General features: G+C 40.9%; 1 protein-coding gene across 1 annotated transcript in view; it reads right to left on the bottom strand.

Moving 5' to 3' along the window:
- Window positions 1-4,488: 4,488 nt before the first annotated feature.
- Window positions 4,489-17,170, bottom strand: part of plpp4 (phospholipid phosphatase 4) — a 70,295-nt gene continuing 57,613 nt past the window's right edge. Inside the window, exons 6-8 of the mRNA XM_061790938.1 lie at window positions 13,754-13,924; window positions 9,553-9,862; window positions 4,489-4,881 (exon numbers count right to left, since the gene is read on the bottom strand). Coding sequence (XP_061646922.1) covers window positions 9,654-9,862; window positions 13,754-13,924 — 380 coding nt within the window. The 3' untranslated portion in view covers window positions 4,489-4,881; window positions 9,553-9,653. The remainder of the gene's footprint in view (window positions 4,882-9,552; window positions 9,863-13,753; window positions 13,925-17,170) is intronic.

Genomic DNA, 17,170 nt, shown 5'->3' with positions numbered 1-17,170 from the left:
CTGAGCATCCCAGACAGAGAGAGAGTCGTGATTGGTGCAGATTGTAATGGGCATGTTGGTGAAGGAAATAGGGGTGATGAAGAAGTGATGGGTAAGTACGGCATCCAGGAAAGGAACTTGGAGGGACAGATGGTGGTAGACTTTGCAAAAAGGATGCAAATGGCTGTAGTGAACACTTTCTTTCAGAAGAGGGAGGAACATAGGGTGACCTATAAGAGTGGAGGCAGAAGCACGCAGGCGGATTACATCTTGTGCAAACGATATAATCTGAAGGACGTTGCCGACTGTAAGGTAGTAGTAGATGAGAGTGTGGCTAGACAGCATAGGATGGCGGTGTGTAAGATTAAGAACACAAAGGCAGACCAGAGAACCATGTGGTGGAAGCTGAGAAAGGAAGAGTGTTGTGCAGCTTTTCGGGAAGAGCTGAGACAGGTTTTTGGTGGACAGGAGGAGCTTCCAGAAGACTGGACCACTACAGCCAAGGTGATTAGAGAGACAGGCAGGAGAGTACTTGGTGTATCTTCTGGCAGGAAAGGAGAGAAAGAGACTTAGTGGTGGAACCTCACAGTACAGGAATTCATACAAGGAAAGATATTAGCTAAGAAGAAGAGGGACACTGAGAGGACCGAGGAGAGGCGAAAGGAATAAATTGAGATGCGACTTAGGGCAAAGGTAGAGGTAGAAAAGGCCAAACAAGATGCATATGATGACATGTATGCCAGGTTGGACATTAAAGAAGGAGAAAAGGATCTATACAGGTTGGCCAGACAGACGGATAGAGATGGGAAGGATGGGCAGCAGGTTAGGGTGATTAAGGATAGAGATGGAAATGTGTTGACTGGTGCCAGTAGTGTGCTGGACAGATGTATACTTTGAGGAGTTGATGAACGAGGAACATGAGCGAGAAGGAAGAGGAGAGGAGGCAAGTGGGGTGGACCAGGAAGTGGCAATGATTAGTAAGTTGGAAGTTAGAAAGGCACTAAAGAGGATGAAAAATGGAAAGGGAGTTGGTCCTAATGACATACCCGTGGAGGTATGGAAGTATCTAGGAGAAGTGGCTGTGGAGTTTTTGACCAGCTTGTTCAACAGAATTCTAGCGGGTGAGAAGATGCCTGAGGAACTGAGGCAAAGTGTGCTGGTGCCCATTTTTAAGAACAAGGGTGATGTGCAGAGCTGTTGGAACTAGAGAGGAATAAAGTTGATGAGCCACACAATGAAGTTATGGGAAAGAGTAGTGGAGGCTAGACTCAGGACAGAAGTGAGTATTTACGAGCAACAGTATGGTTTCATGCCTAGAAAGAGGCCTTAAGGATGTTGATGGAAAAGTACAGAGGTCAGAAGGAGCTACATTGTGTCTTTGTAGATCTACAGAAAGCCGATGACAGAGTACCCAGAGAGGAACTGTGGTACTGCATGCGGAAGTCTGGAGTGGCAGAGAAGTATGTTAGAATAATACAGGACATGTACGAGGACATCAGAACAGCGGTGAGGTGTGCTGTAGGTGTGACAGACAAATTTAAGGTGGAGGTGGGACTGCATCAGGGATCAGCCCTGAGCCCCTTCCTGTTTGCAGTGGTGATGGATAGGCTGACAGATGAGGTTAGACTGGAAACCCCGTGGACCATGATGTTTCCAGATGACATTGTGATTTTCAGTGAAAGCAGGGAGCTGGTGGAGGAACAGTTAGAAAGATGGAGGCATGCACTGGAAAGGAGAGGAATGAAGCTGAAGTAAAACACAATATATGTGCATGAATGAGAGGTGGGGGAAGAGTGAGGCTACAGGGAGAAGAGATAGCAAGGGTGGAGAACTTAGAAATACTTGGGGTGAACAGTCCAGAGCAATGGTGAAGTGAAGAAATGGGTCCAAGCAGGTTGGAACGGGTGGAGGAAGATATCAGGTGTGTTATGTGACAGAAGAGTCTCTGCTAGGATGAAGGGCAAAGCTTTATAAGACAGTGGTGAGGCCAGCCATGATGTACCGATTAGAGACAGTGACACTGAAGAGACAACAGGAAGCAGAGCTGGAGGTGGCAGAAATGAAGATGTTGAGGTTCGCTCTACGAGGGACCAGGTTGGATAAAATTAGAAATGAGCTCATCAGAGGAACAGCCAAGGTTAGATGTTTTGGAGAAATAGTTAGAGAGAGCAGACTTCGATGGTTTGGACATGATGGAGCTGCCAAGCAAGAGAGCTCGACAAAGACCAAAGAGAAGGTTGATGGATGTAGTGAGGGAAGACATGAGGGCAGTTGCTGTTAGAGAGGAGGATGCAGGAGATAGGCTTACATGGAAAAGGATGACACGGTGTGGCGACCCCTAACGGGACAAGCCTAAAGGAAAAGATGAATGTAATGGAATACGTCTCGTCCCACAAAAACACACCTGTCTTTTGTATCCAATTGGTACAATGTGCATTTATTCCTGCTGAAAGAAAGGTGGAAAAACATAATGAAAAAACTCATACTGTGTTGTTTTCATCTTTGGGAGAACAAGATTACAAAGAAAACAGCCACCACACATATTTTAATGCTCTCTGTTTATTTTGTGTTCCAGAGTAGCAAAACTCAGAAGGAGAACTCTACCACGTGCTGCCGTTATTCATTTTCACTGGCGATTGGTGGTGGTAAGCACTCCCTTAGGCATGGTGTCAAACTGGTGGTCCGGGGACCAGATCTGGCCCACAACATCATTTTATGTGGCCCGCGAAAGCAAATCATGTGTGTCGACTTCATGTTTCTTGTGAAAATACCAAAATTGGTGTCTTTACTTGTATAATGTTGAGATATTGCAAGCATTTCATGTTACAATATCCTTTTTGGAATAAATGTAATAATAGTTTTTTATTGGCTTCTGATTTTAAAACTAATTATCCATCAATTTGTTGTGTATATGTCATTATATGAGACAATATTTTATATGGGTTCACAGTCATAACGGCCCTCCGAGGGAAGCCATAACTACAATGTGGCCCGCGACAAAAATTAGTTTGACACCCATGCCCTAAGGCATGGTCTTGTTCTTCGTTTGTGTGCAATATCCTGGTTACAGTGTTTTAAATGGTAAATTGAAGAGAAGTCAGTTAAGTGGGCTCCGAAATCTACGGCAGATGCCTCTCGGTCACCTGCCTGACTGGTGAAGTTTTCGAGGCACGTCTACCTGAGAAGTGACCTCAGGATAGACCTTCGAGGTGTTTTGAGAAAGTGAAGTCTGTGCTATCTAATCACATATCTTCCCTCACAAACAAGACTGACATAAGCAGATCGAATGGATTTTTTAAAATGTCAAACTGATTTGTAATCCAGTACTGGAATCAAACCTTCCTCCCTTTATGCCTGTGGTCTGGGTCACTGTGCGATGTAATACTTCCAACTCAATATATCAAGCAGAGTGAAAACTAGATTTCTCTTTTGGGATTAAAATTAGTGGAACACATTTAATTAACATAAAAATGTCAGTCTGTCGTTATATCTCCTGTCTCATTAAATTATCAGAACCACCATTGAAAAGAGCTCAGAAAAATCGTTTTGAGAAAGGCTCAATTATATCAGCCAAAGCCTTTGTTTTTTGTCGGCATCCATCCATCCATTTTCTTTTGCTTGTCCTGTTTAGGGTCACGGATGAGCTGGAGCCAATCACAGCTGACTTTGGGCAAAATGTGGCCGACACCCTGGACTATTCCCAGTCACTCACTGTGACTAGAACATTGAGTGGAAATCGATCCCATGCCATCTACTCAAAATCATTGGGAACCACTACACAACGGCCTAAGCCTCTATTTTCAAGAAAATACGGTTTCATGGAGTGTGCATTTAGAGTTGTACTTTGTTTTAAAACATAACATCATGATGTTAACAGTTTAAAAAAAAAATATTATCGTGTTGCTTGTTTATTCACAAGTTGATCATTATTTATACATTTTATTTTTATTATTACTGACAAACCCATATATTGACCCTTGTGGGGAGAAATGAATGTCAAGCACTCAGGATAGGTCTGTAGAGATCCCCCACACCCCTCCACCCACCTTTTGTTGTAGAATTGAGTTGTCCAAAATTTTAAGCGAAGAAAAGAAAGCCTGGGTGAGACAAGTGTATCAGTCCTGCAAGATACAGAGAAGGAACTGATCTCCTAATTTATCAGTCAATTCATGCTTCAGCCCTTACCATGATCCTGAGCTTTGGGTAATGGCCGATAAAATTAGGTTGTGGGTATCAAGTTAGAAGTGGCTGCATTATATTTCCCTCAATGAGCTGGCTGCCTTCGAGAGGGTCTGACCAGTTCAGAGCTCAGGGCTAAATTGAGGGGACCAGGTTGAGGATGTTCAGCCACCTAATTGGGGCAATCTCAGGGTGTCTCCTATTTAGTTGACCAAAGGCACCCTGGAGATATTGAATCAGTCTTAGAAACCCCAGGAAAAATTTTAACACTACAGGCAGCCATTCTAACTTCATTTAACAGAAATCACAGAAAATTGACAGACAGATGGATAATATAAATATAATAAGCCTTTATTGTTAATGGATTACATAAACATACTCAAACATCACATCCTGTTCACTCCTGCTATGGAGAAGCTTTATGAGTACAAAAAACAAAAACACCACTGCAGCCCTCTTTTTTTATAGACACATTTCACATAAATGCAGTCCTCTAGTGTACAAATAGTATTGAAACGTCAGAACACAGCTCAGTGAGCTCTCAAGGCAAGACATGCTTTTTCTTTAAAAAAAAAGAACAATTGCATTTTCCTACAAATTCAACTAGCATGCCATGAACAACAATTCCTAAATCTTATACACATTTATTCTTCAGACATTTTTTCATTATGACACATAATTACTCGTTGAACTTCAATTACCTTCTCATATCCTTTGAGTCCACTGGATAGTGAAGCGGTGAAAAAGAGAAAGTCAAAGAACAAGTAGCATAAATTAGTATTGAATTAGAAGAACAGAAGTTATTAAAGTTAAAACTAGTGATGTGTTGTTGTCATGCATTGTTTGAAAAAGTGACATTTACATTTAATCTATAAAGTACCCCCCCCCAAAAAAAACAATAATGGAATTATGTTTTATTTTTAAACAATACAAATAAACCAGACAAAACCAACTGACTAAATACAAATATCAGGCCACCAAATCAAGCTTCGTCACATTTAGTCTGATTTTAAAGCTCACACTCAAATATTTTTTGTTTGACAACATTCTCAACTGTTACGTGATCTTGTGAAAGACATGATGACAGTAATTAATTCTGTTTCAAGTCTCCTTTGCTGTTGCACTTGTGTGAAATTTACACACAAATTAGTTCTTAGAAGAGTCTTGAGGCTACAGTGCATAATGTTTGAAAGATATTTGAATGCAAGTGTTTTCCTCTTACAGATTCAGTGGCTAAGAAATGGAAAATAGGCATGTATAACAAACACACTGTTCAAGGGGAGGTTCCCTTTTTTCCCCCCGAGGATGAACAACCTGTCAGAGACAGAAGTCGTGATGATGAGGTGTCAGTCATGTGCTGTGCACTCTGGGGCACACTTCAGTGGCCAGCACACACCTGCAACCTCATGCTGACCTACAAGTAATACTTTGGGCTTCAGAAGCTTTGCTGACTATTTTGGAATATCCACCTTGTCATGATCCGTGCCCTGCAGTTCCTCTGCGGAGCTTGGGTGGCGCTTTGTGTCTCGTTTTTCCCTCTCTCGCCAGCAATTATCACGGCCTCGCCCGCGCACCTGGTTCCAATCAGCACTCATCACAGCCTGCACTTGAACCTGCTAGATCCAGTCTTCCAGCGCAAGAGTATTCGCGAGTATTCACCGGCCGACTCTTGCCTTCCTACTCTTGCTTATGAATGAAAAGATGACTCGTGTACGTACTTATCCTCTTGTGCTCTCCTCCTCCTCCAGTGCCTTCCCGTGTCTCCCGCTCCGGCGCCTGCCCCAACCGTGCCGCCAAGCTCCCTCACCTGCTCATGCTCACGCCTCCAGCCGGCTCCCTGTTCCTACGGACCACCATCACGCCTTGGAAATCCAGATCCCGTGCTATCCCAAATAAACCATTACCAACTGCTTCCTCCGTCTCCGTCGGCTTTTAGGTCCAGTCCAATACCGTTTGATTACAAACCGTGACACACCTATGTAAAATACATCCCTTGTTTGCTACCAACTGGGAAAGACTACCAAACAGAAGCAGACTTGCTAGTTTTATTTTAACTATGTTTGTGCGGTGACCTTGAGTGACTTGAAAGGCGCGTAAAATGAATTATTAAAATTATTATTATTAATGAAGGGACCGCAGGAAGCTGAAAGGATTCAGAAATGAGAGAACTGACAACATTTCTGCTCGACAGGTTCATTTGTGATTGATTCTAAAAAAACAACAACTTTAAAATGATTAATTTTATTTTAGAAACACTTCATTATGAATAAGTTATGCTACCAAAGTAGCAGCCATGGCTAACTTTTTCTTGTTTACAGTGCAAAAGCTAGCTTAGTATTGCTAGCGCTGCTATTTTTTTTAAGCCAGAAAGCGTTCTCTGTGACTACGCACTTTCATAATCGCATGCCATTTTGAATAGCCATTGTTTGAGAATCATGCTCGTGCACGTCAGTGAGGGGTGCAGCTTTCGCGGACTCGGCTCAGGCTGAAAACTGAACTGAAGAGAGGCTGAAAACGGCAAACTCCTCCTTTAAGACAAGGAATTTACAAAATAACTTTTAACGCACTTAAAGCCTCTAAATTCGAAGACAAACCTTTATGTGACTCTGGCTTACAGGCGTTTACGGGCATTTTAACATTCCAAAATGTCATACATGTATAAAGAGAAATGAACCACTGTATAATAAAACAAAATAAGTCAAACTTCCTACACTTTCGAGATGGCTGACAGGGGTCTCTCACCTCATATTTTCAACAGCCACACTGAGGGTTCTTCTGAGGTTCCAATGAAGCTGTTTTGGGGGTTAGGTATTTTGTCTTATGAATGATTGTAGATTGCATATTTATTCATGGGCTTACAGTCAATATGCTGATTTATAGTTCTCATCTTCCTTATATACTGTATTGGTGATTTCCCCAATTAAGAAGCAATTGCAGTGATCCCCACTTAATGAGGATTAATGCCGGGCAACTATACTGAGCAACTATTTGCGTCCATGTGTAACCACTGGGAAGGTGTTAAATGAAGAATCCTAAATAAAATTGGATGATGAGCCACGGTTGAATGAGAGTTGGGAAAATGTGGGAGGAAGGCAGTGACAATAAGATGAGATAAAATATTGCATTTTTAAAATATGCGATAGGTAGATGAAATGAACAATGACAATATGCTGGATTAGTATATTTGAATAAAATATTTACTGCACCACCCTCAAAGTTTATTGGTTCTACATTAATCCTTGTGTTGCTATGGTGACTTAACCAATATTGTGGTGTCAGAATTTAGAGTAGTAATTTTTTAATTTCAGACTACATATTGCTTCTATTTTCCGAAGCGACATTGAGGGTTAAAGGTAAATTGAAAATCCATTCCACTCAACTCTAACAATAGAAAAACATTCTTGCACTATAGTAGTTTGTAAAATCTCATCTGTGGCATAAAATAGAAACCACTGTGTGTCGGTTGTGGTGTCAAAGATCTTTGATTTCATAGAAATTAATGCAACTTGGGAACTGTCCGGTAATTATTAAAAATGTGTCAATATCCCATAGTTTTGAGATATTAGTTATCTTGAAGTGGCTTCATGGTGTTCCAGAAGAGTAATTACAGCGAGATAAAGCAGGGGTTCCAAACTTGTTTTCATTAAAGGCCACATCATTGTTATGGTTGCCCTGAGAGGGCCGCTTACAACTGTAAATCCGTATGAATTTATAATTACTAGGGGTTTAACGGTATGCCAAATACCAATGTTTGGTACGTAGGCTACCTTGGTTTTAAGGTCCCAGTTTGGTTCACATTCGGTAGAGTAAGGGAACAAAATGCAAAACATAAAACTAAATTACGCCTGCACAGACCACGTCTGGTCCAATGCGATTTTACTGAATTTTCTTGCGGACAGGCAGACAGATACACGAGCTCCGTGGGCATGAGTAATGGATCAGACGTATTCAATTCATAAATATTTGAACAACGGACATCAAACCCTCCAAATCATTGTATGAAGCAATTCATTGATCCCATTATTATTATTATCATCATTATTACATTTGTTAAATCATCCCAATGGCCAGTACCAAGCTAAGGGTTGGGGGTGGGGTGGGGGGGGGGCACACTAATAATGGGTGGGGAAGAGGGATGGATAACATGAGGTCCGCACACATACAGTATTTAAATCCCCGCGGTTATCGCCAGCTCATTCTGTATTTAATCAAATCGGCCAAGAGCAGTGACAATGCTCCAGTCATGCACGGATCGCTGCGTCCTCTTCTGCATATAGAGAGTCTATTGCACCTGCTTTTTAAAGGGAATGAAAGAAGCCGCTTCAATTGGACAGGATTGAAGTCGGCTGTCAACACGCCCAGACCAGCACAGACATCCCACTTTTAAATGTGCAGGGTATGCACCGGTCCACGAAATCTATTAATGTATGTCACTTTACAGGGAGTTCAAATGATATACAGTATTACAGGTTTTTTTTCTTTTTATCAAAGTGCATCATCAATTCTTCATTTCAGGAAATGAACGATTCAAAAGTGCAACAGTAATATTTTAAGCAGTCAGAATTATTATGCTGTAAGAACACCATTGGCATTTGTTATTGTTTTTTTCGTGATGCACTCTTGTTTGCGTTCAAATGAGTTATGTTTGACGTAAAATACTACTAAATGCATATCATTAGCCATGATGTCTGCTGAGATGGAGTGCATTTGTTTACAGAGTAGATGCGTGGCTAGAGTGCAAGGCACTTACACTTCCTGTCCCTTCCCTAATATGTTCCGTACCTAAAAATCTGAATCCGAAGACATGTACCGTTACCCCCCTAATAATTGCCCCCATTATATTACACAATTGCCCCCTGCATGTGACTAAAACACTAGTTTCGAAGAGAAGTCAAGAAACAGTAGTGGCAAACTTGGATCTGAGTTTGACACCTGTGCGCTAAAGCTCGCTTGGGGAAAATGATGGTTCAATGGTTGCTACTTGCTTTGCGACATATGTGTTACATATAGCACCATGAGCACCAAAAATAGGAACACATACCCAAGGCATGACTACCCCTTTTAAATAAGTGAAGAGATGCAAAACACCAAGTATTTACAACTAAGCTGCCCGAGATTGCTTATTGAAGGATACATTCCCGAATAAACAGTATCAAATGACAACGAAAACAATCAATTTCTAAGGCTTCACCCAGACCACTCCCTCAGCTTTTCCCATGAGATTATTTGTTCCCACCTTGCAAAATTAATGCTTCATATTCTTAAGATCCTGTCATATATCAGAGCAACATCTAGACTTTAACAGCTGCTAAGCAAGAACAGTACAAAACACACAAAAGATAAAAGTAGTCAACACAGAGACAGAATAAAAGAGAATGGAGGAGATTGGCTTACTGTCCACTGGAATGTACACAAGAGCCATGTAGTCAGTGGTAAGGGGGTGGGCTCATTGGCTTGCTGGGGCTGTTGAGGGTAGTCTCGGAGGTGGCCACTAGTCATAGTGGTGCTTCAGTCAAGCCCTCCAGGGGGAGGGTTGTGGCATTGTCAGTGGGCCGCTGATCCTCCTGAGGATGCGGGGATGTGTGAGCGGTGGCAGCTAGACTGGCGTAGGCAAGGTGACAGTCCGTGTGCAGAAAGGGGGGGTAGTGCTGACGGTAGCTGATGTATGCAAACAATAGCCCAATCACTCCTCCAACAAAGGCATCTGTATAGTCACAGAACGACATATATTTTCAAGTCTGCAACCATTGTTAATTTTAGCCTATCCGTGTAACACCTGCTACAAAACAAACAATTGGATGCAACAGAATGTGTTATACTGCCTCAGTGTGTATATTCTTTAAACATTGATGAAAATAAACTGAAATGCAAAGCAAATAATCTGCAATGAGCTCAAGTGGATATGGAAAGGCTTCTTCAACATATTGTAACTGTCCATCCAAATCCTATCATAAAAGCATGGGGAATATAAAAAGACCTTGGCCCTCAGCCTATAGCAGTGATTTCCAACCTTTCTGGACCCAAGGCACATATTGTACAATTGAAAAATCTCATGGCACACCAACAAGCAAAAATGTCACAAAAAGTGGATACATTATTTACTGTATGTACTTCCTGCCATCCAATAGAAGAGCATTTATTTGTTCTGTCTGTCATTATGCCTCAATGGGATAAAAAGATGAACAAAGACACATTATTTCTTGGAAATAATAATGTTTTGAGCAATTATGTAAAATTGTATAATTTCCCACGGCACACCTGAAGAGCGCTTACGGCACACTAATGTGGTGCTGGTGTGGATGAAAGATTAACATTTAACAGAACAAGTAGGAGGTCATGGTTTCATTTGAAAACATGACACAAACTGATTTTTCCCAAGCAGTCGGTCAGGATTAATGGACTAGTACTAGCGCACATAATTTAACCCTACTTACACAATATTACAGTACACAAATGCCATGCATGATTAAATTACTTGACAAATGCATATGGTTCTGTTTAGATTTTTCAAATATGCTACCAACTGCTGATGATGCAGGCTCAACGCAAACATAATTTAAAAATTAAATTAATTAAAAATTAAAAATTAATTTAAAAATTCTCAACCACACTGGTTGAGAATCACTGGCCTATAGCTACAGATTCTGAAGGAGACACTTTCACACAATACAAACAGCATATGTTCTTAGATCTTATTAAACTCTCTAGTTCTCTCTCCTTCTGGCTGAAGTGAAATATAATGTCAATTCCCACTATTCAGAGAGTAAGTAATTCATGAGCTTGCTCTATTAATGTTTCATTGACTCCTGTCAAATACATTTAACAGTCTGGGATTTAATGCAGTCAATTAATATGATGGCCTCACAGTGACAGTGATTGGGAGGTAAGCCTAAACCTCAAAAGACCTCGCTCACATAAAGACTGCAAAGGAATGGAGGTACTATTAGTATTTATCAAGCAGTCCTCAAATGCCAGGCTAATGGTGTTTCCCAGCTTGTGTTTACACTGAGTGCAGACTGATGCCCCTCGGGTTTAATGGGCTGCACCATTGCTGCATATGCTGGCACTCTGCTGGGAGACGAAGGGGACAAGTTAAAATCTTTGAAAAACAAACCAGTGACGATGGGGCTCAGAGTGGCCAATTTTTGGGGAAAAGTGTCTTCATTGGCTGTTAAAAGTGTGGCTAGCCTTGAGTTCATTTGGTTGTTTTAGTGTTTGTGTTAAATCGCACAGGGGGTAGGAGTCTGGATAATTTTGTGCCATCATTGTTTTCAGCAGTGATCACCAGACGTCATAATTCTGACAGACTGGCCACTCGAGGCTGTGTCAGTGGGCATTGTATCCTCCCAATGTTTAAGAGCTTTTGGACAGCCCAATTTATCCTGCTCACATGAACAGCCATCCATCCACTTTATGAACCGCAAATCCTCACTAGGGTCTCGGTGGGCTGGCACCTATCTCAGCTGACTTTGGCCGGGAGGCGTGGTACACCCTGAACTGGTCGCCAGCCAATCGTAGGATACATATAAACAAACAACCATTCGCACTCACATTCTCACCTACGGGCAATTTAGAGTCTTAAATTAACCTACCGTGCATGTTTTGGGGATGTGGGAGGAAACCGGAGTGCCCGGAGAAAACCCACGCAGGCACGGGAGAACATGCAAACTCCACACAGGCATGACCGAATTTGAACCCGGGTCCTCAGAACTGTGAGACAGATGTGCTAACCAGTCACTCACCGTGCCCTCATGAACATTTAGATACTTAGTTTTGAAACTACTTGCTAAGACACTGATTTTAAATAAGGACTAATTAACATGTCTGTTCTCTAAAATCCTGTAGTCTATCTACTTTGTATTATACTGTATGTACCATTTTAAAAGCCTGACGTGGACAAGTGTTGAGAATTAGCACTCCTGCTAAAATAAAAATGACTTAATGTCCAATGTTCTTGTGATGTCCATATCAAATAAACAAAACAAAACCAGTGGGGTTCGGCAAGGTTACCCCTTCCATGTCTCTGTCTTTTTCCCCTTGTGCGTTATGTTTGCACGATTTATGTAGATTACCCCCGCATTGCCGAACAAGAGCAAGAAATATGGTAGACCAAAAGTTAAAAAAGGCTCAATATTAACATGGTGAATGGTGGGACTACCACCGGTCCATGGGTTAGGGAGGCAACTAGTGAAGGTGTTGAGATCAGTGATGTGACTTCATGAAAACACAGAATAGTCTAAAGTTACCAGATCCCCATTTCACACAAAATAGCTACATTAATGAAAATTCTTTTCAGAGAACAATAGAATTTTGTTCCAATAACAGTACTAATGATAGTCAGAGGAGAGCCAATAGTGGTATACTAGTACTGTAGCATACTGTATCTGCCTTTTAAAATTTTAATGACATGGGAAAACCACATATTTACTCCTGTAACAGTGCAGACAAGCATGAACAATTAAAATAGTTTTGAGTAATTACATGCCCTTCTGCTGAATCAAAGCTGTGTGAAAGCCTCAGCAGGAGCCTTTTATTGATATTAGAAGGAAATTTGCATGGATTAAGCCAGTACATGAATATACTGATTTTTAAATTATGTTTCCATTGAGCCTGCATCATCAGCAGTTGGTAGCATATTTGAAAAATCTAAACAGAACCATATCCATTTGTCAAGTAATTTAATCATGCATGGCGTTTGTGTACTGTAATATTGTGTAAGTAGGGTTAAATTATGTGCGCTAGTACTAGTCCATTAATCTTTACCGACTGCTTGGGAAAAATCAGTTTGTGTCATGTTTTCAAATGAAACCATGACCTCCTACTTGTTCTGTTAAATGTTAATCTTTCATCCACACAAAATGCTTACGATGCTCACTGAAACTCAGAAATATCCACACAGAGCATCAACTTTTTCCATTCATAATTTTCTCTCCCATACATGTTGAATGTAATCTTTTCATCTTTCCAGACATTACTAATAATGTTCTTACAGGCTGCTAAATCAAATCCTCACTCACTCTGTTTTCAGTTTTATACTTTGAAGCAAGTATCCATGCTTCTCAGTTAAAAATGCAGGCAGCTACATAAATATGACAAAGCTGTTTGGAAGATTTTGTTTCTTGCTCATATCATTTTAATTCCTGTACTATTATCCATCATCTTAATATACTGAGGGTTATGTTCGGATTGACTTCAAGGGTGGCACAATCAAAAGCACACTCATTTGTTCGAGCCAGGGGGTTGTTTTGTAAAAAAACAAAGTGAAACTTCATTCAGTTTTTGATTAAACAAAAAAAAAAAATCAAATGAAATAAACCATCTAGGTATAATGGGCTGAATTGCAAGGTTGAGTAGATGACCACCTTTCCTGAATATGTTTAATCATTCATAAAAGTAAATTTTTTTATGGCTAGTAAGATGTAGTGCGATGTTCCATAGAACCAGAGATCGAGGTGTTTTCTATGTTTTTGTTTTGTTTCTGTTTCAATCAACCATTTTCACACAATCATAGGCATTTGCACAGTTTTATAGCACTGATGTTTGCAGTCTGAACACAACCTAAAATACACCTCAGTGTTGGAGCCTTCAAGCTGACCTTGCCAGTGGTGCTTGTAGTCACAGGTCCTGGACAAAGCGATCATCATCGCACTGTAGAGGGGCAGCACCATGGCACAGAGGCGCCAGCTACGACCTCGACCCTGATCAGTAAAGCACTGCAGCTTCCCTGCCAGGTAGAAGGAAGTGAATCCAAGTCCAGAGAATGCAACTAATTAAGAGAAGACAGACAAGAGGCCAATGTTCAAATTCATCTGCTGCATTCTGGTTGCACCCTACCTTCCTCATTCTGTGTTTTTCTTTTAATGTCAGTTGCTGGGAGAGTTAGTATTGGTGACAAGTCCAGAGTGTACCTCGCATCCGGCCCTGAGTCAGCTGGGATAATGAGGACAAGGCGCATAGAATATGGATGGGTGGATGGATGGAAATACCACAATAATATATCGACAAGTAGTTGGGAGCATGGAAGAAAAAAAAAATCTCATCTATAGTCAGTCGAGGTGGCTTGGTTATATCGACTGGGTGCCCCCCGGATACTTTCCTGTTGGGGTGGTCCGAGTATACCTAATCGGGAGAAAGGCTTAGAGCAGAAATAGGTCACATTGCATAGGCAATAGCCCCTTTCACACCAAAACTTGTGACTTTTCCACCTGTTCTGTATGAGACATGGAATGGGGGTGGAAGTTACCCCTTCGAATGGGTAACTTTCTAATATATTATTAATGGTGTAACACAGTTGGAATTGCGACTTTGTGAATGGAAAGAGCAAAAAGCTGGGTAAGGGGTGTGTAGTTTAACACCACAGAAATGCAGAGACAGCGCAAGATAATAGATTAGAATGGCTTAATGGAGCTGATCTGGAAAGAGAAAAGAATGTCATACAAAAGAACAAAGACACTGCATAAACACAAATACTATCATGCTGTTGACCTGACCTATCAATGTATCAACTACTCAAAAATATTCAAAATAAAGATTAGATTTAAAGAACACCTTTTCAGTCAACATTATTGAACTAACTATTAACTAACAAAGAACCTCTCGATGCAGAATCCTCCAAAATCTTGCTGTCATGTGTGACTGTATTTCCAGGGTGTATGGGAGTGTACCTCCAAACAGCGATGCTATGATGCAATTCTTGCATCCTCTAATGAGATACAGGCAGAAACTCTCTATGGACTTACAGTTTTAATGGCTGAGAGAGCTGTTAAGGTGAGGGGCTCCTATGTTAACATGAAACTGGATCGGGAAGGCCTTTTTTTAGTCAAAATACTATTAGGGTTTTTTTTTTTTTTTTCCAAGACCAACTTTTTTACAACCATTTAAAAAAAAAAAATGCTGTGCCCAAGGGCGGCACAGTGGGCGACTGGTTAGAGCGTCTGCCTCACAGTTCTGAGGACCGGGGTTCAATCCCCGGCCCCGCCTATGTGGAGTTTGCATGTTCTCCCCGTGCCTGCGTGGGTTTTCTCCGGGCACTCCGGTTTCCTCCCACATCCCAAAAACATGCATGGTAGGTTAATTGAAGACTCTAAATTGCCCGTAGGTATGCATGTGAGTGCGAATTTGTTTATATGGGCCCTGCGATTGGCTGGCAACCAGTTTAGGGTGTATCCCACCTGCTGCCCGAAGAGAGCTGGGATAGGCTCCAGCACGCCCACGACCCTAGTGAGGAGAAGCGGCTCAGAAAATGGATGGATGGACGGATCCTGTGCCTAATGATTAGGAACACTGTATTTTGTCAGGGTGGGTTTGTTAAATGAAATCCTCTATATTATAGATTAGAAGCTACTATAATTGTTGCAGATAAAAAAAATAATATACACGTATTCACTGTAGATTGCATAATTTGAAACCGAGTACACATACTTTGTTAGTCGCTGACGGTGCTCATCCGCCTGACTTTCGTTCAGGTAGCATGGGTTTCGTTCCCTCTCCGTGATGAATGAACAGTGTGAATGTCTGTCTGTCTGTATACAGTATGTGCACTGTCATTGACAGGCAATTAATTCAGGCTGCCTTTCAGACAAAGCCAACTGGGATAGGCTGCAGCTCCCGGTCGCCCTCTACAAGATCAGCGGCATTGAAAATGGATGGATGGATTGATATAAACATACCGGTATATTTTTTAGTATATTTATTGTATGAACATTTAAAAATTATTCAACTTTGCACACACAAAATACAAACAATTTTAATTAAATGTGTGTAAAAGAAATTCAATTAATTTTCAAATACAGTATGGCTTACCTAGTACAGCCAAATGTTTGCTTAGGGTGTAATTTGCTTTAACAGACAGACCAAAAATAAATCAAGAATAGGTCTACAGTTATCAGGTCACAGGTCTCTATTGATTATTAAAACCTTAGAGAATGTAATTCCAATGTCAGTACTTCCTCCAGACTCAAGAGATAAAAATATGCCTCCAGCATAATATGAACTTTTTACATCGTGATATGCTTGAACTGTTTCGGTCTGTCGGGCTAAAAAGGGCAAATACTGGACTGGTGGAATAGGACCAGGAAGCTGTAGAAGGACATGAGTTAGGTGGTCAAAACACTTAACTGGCTGCAGGCATTGGCAACCCACTACACCACTGAGATTGATTACTTTACATTGTAACGTGAACATTTCGGGCAGTTTCTACGGTGTAATGATTTCCATACTTGCCTCACAAACAGAAGGTACACTGTATGGAGACTGTTCTGTATCCAAAGACTTTTTACAGAGCAAAATCTTTACTTTTACAACACGAGCTCTTCTGTCCTTTACAGGTAATCTAAAACAGTAGCAGAGCAGCTATAATCTTTTAAAAAATTCATGACATCAAGAAACTGTCTATATCATCCACAGAAATAAGTGAAACAGCTCAGGAGAATGACCGCCAAAACAGAAAGACTCAGGAGGATTTTCACCCCTCAGTTTATGCTTCACTTCGCTCCAATACTGTTGTCAACTGAACTCTACCACATTGTCCAAGAAGCTAAATTACAGTGCATGCCAATCCATTGTTTTTCCTAGCTGTGCCATTTATGCACTTTTCATTCCTTAACAACAGTCACTTACCTTTTTCTACATTTTCCTTTCTCTGGTGCAGAAAATATGCCCATGAGATATTTTTGTTCAGAAACTGATTCTGCTAATTGAAAATTTACTGATTTGTTAAATAACTTTTTATATTCATTGAAAAAAAAAATGTTGTAAAGATTTTCAACCTTGTAGGTGTCGTGCATGAACATAAGATTAACACAAACCATTTTTTGGCCCAAACCTGAATCATACAAAAATTATTGCACAAAGGGAAAATGTTTTCGCACGTATTTTTGACTAAAAGTCAACACATATTCCACCCCCCAAGCCTAAAAAATGACTGAATTCAATTTTCTATTGGACATAAGCCCCAGATGCCCCATGCACCATTTTAAAGTGCGATCATATTATAAGAGATAGAATAGGACCA

Source organism: Phyllopteryx taeniolatus, chromosome 11 (assembly GCF_024500385.1).
Source record: "Phyllopteryx taeniolatus isolate TA_2022b chromosome 11, UOR_Ptae_1.2, whole genome shotgun sequence".
In the NCBI taxonomy this organism is placed as follows: Eukaryota; Metazoa; Chordata; class Actinopteri; order Syngnathiformes; family Syngnathidae; genus Phyllopteryx; species Phyllopteryx taeniolatus.
The sequence above is the reverse complement of the archived record's forward strand: the minus strand, read 5'-3'. Positions and strand labels throughout refer to the sequence as shown.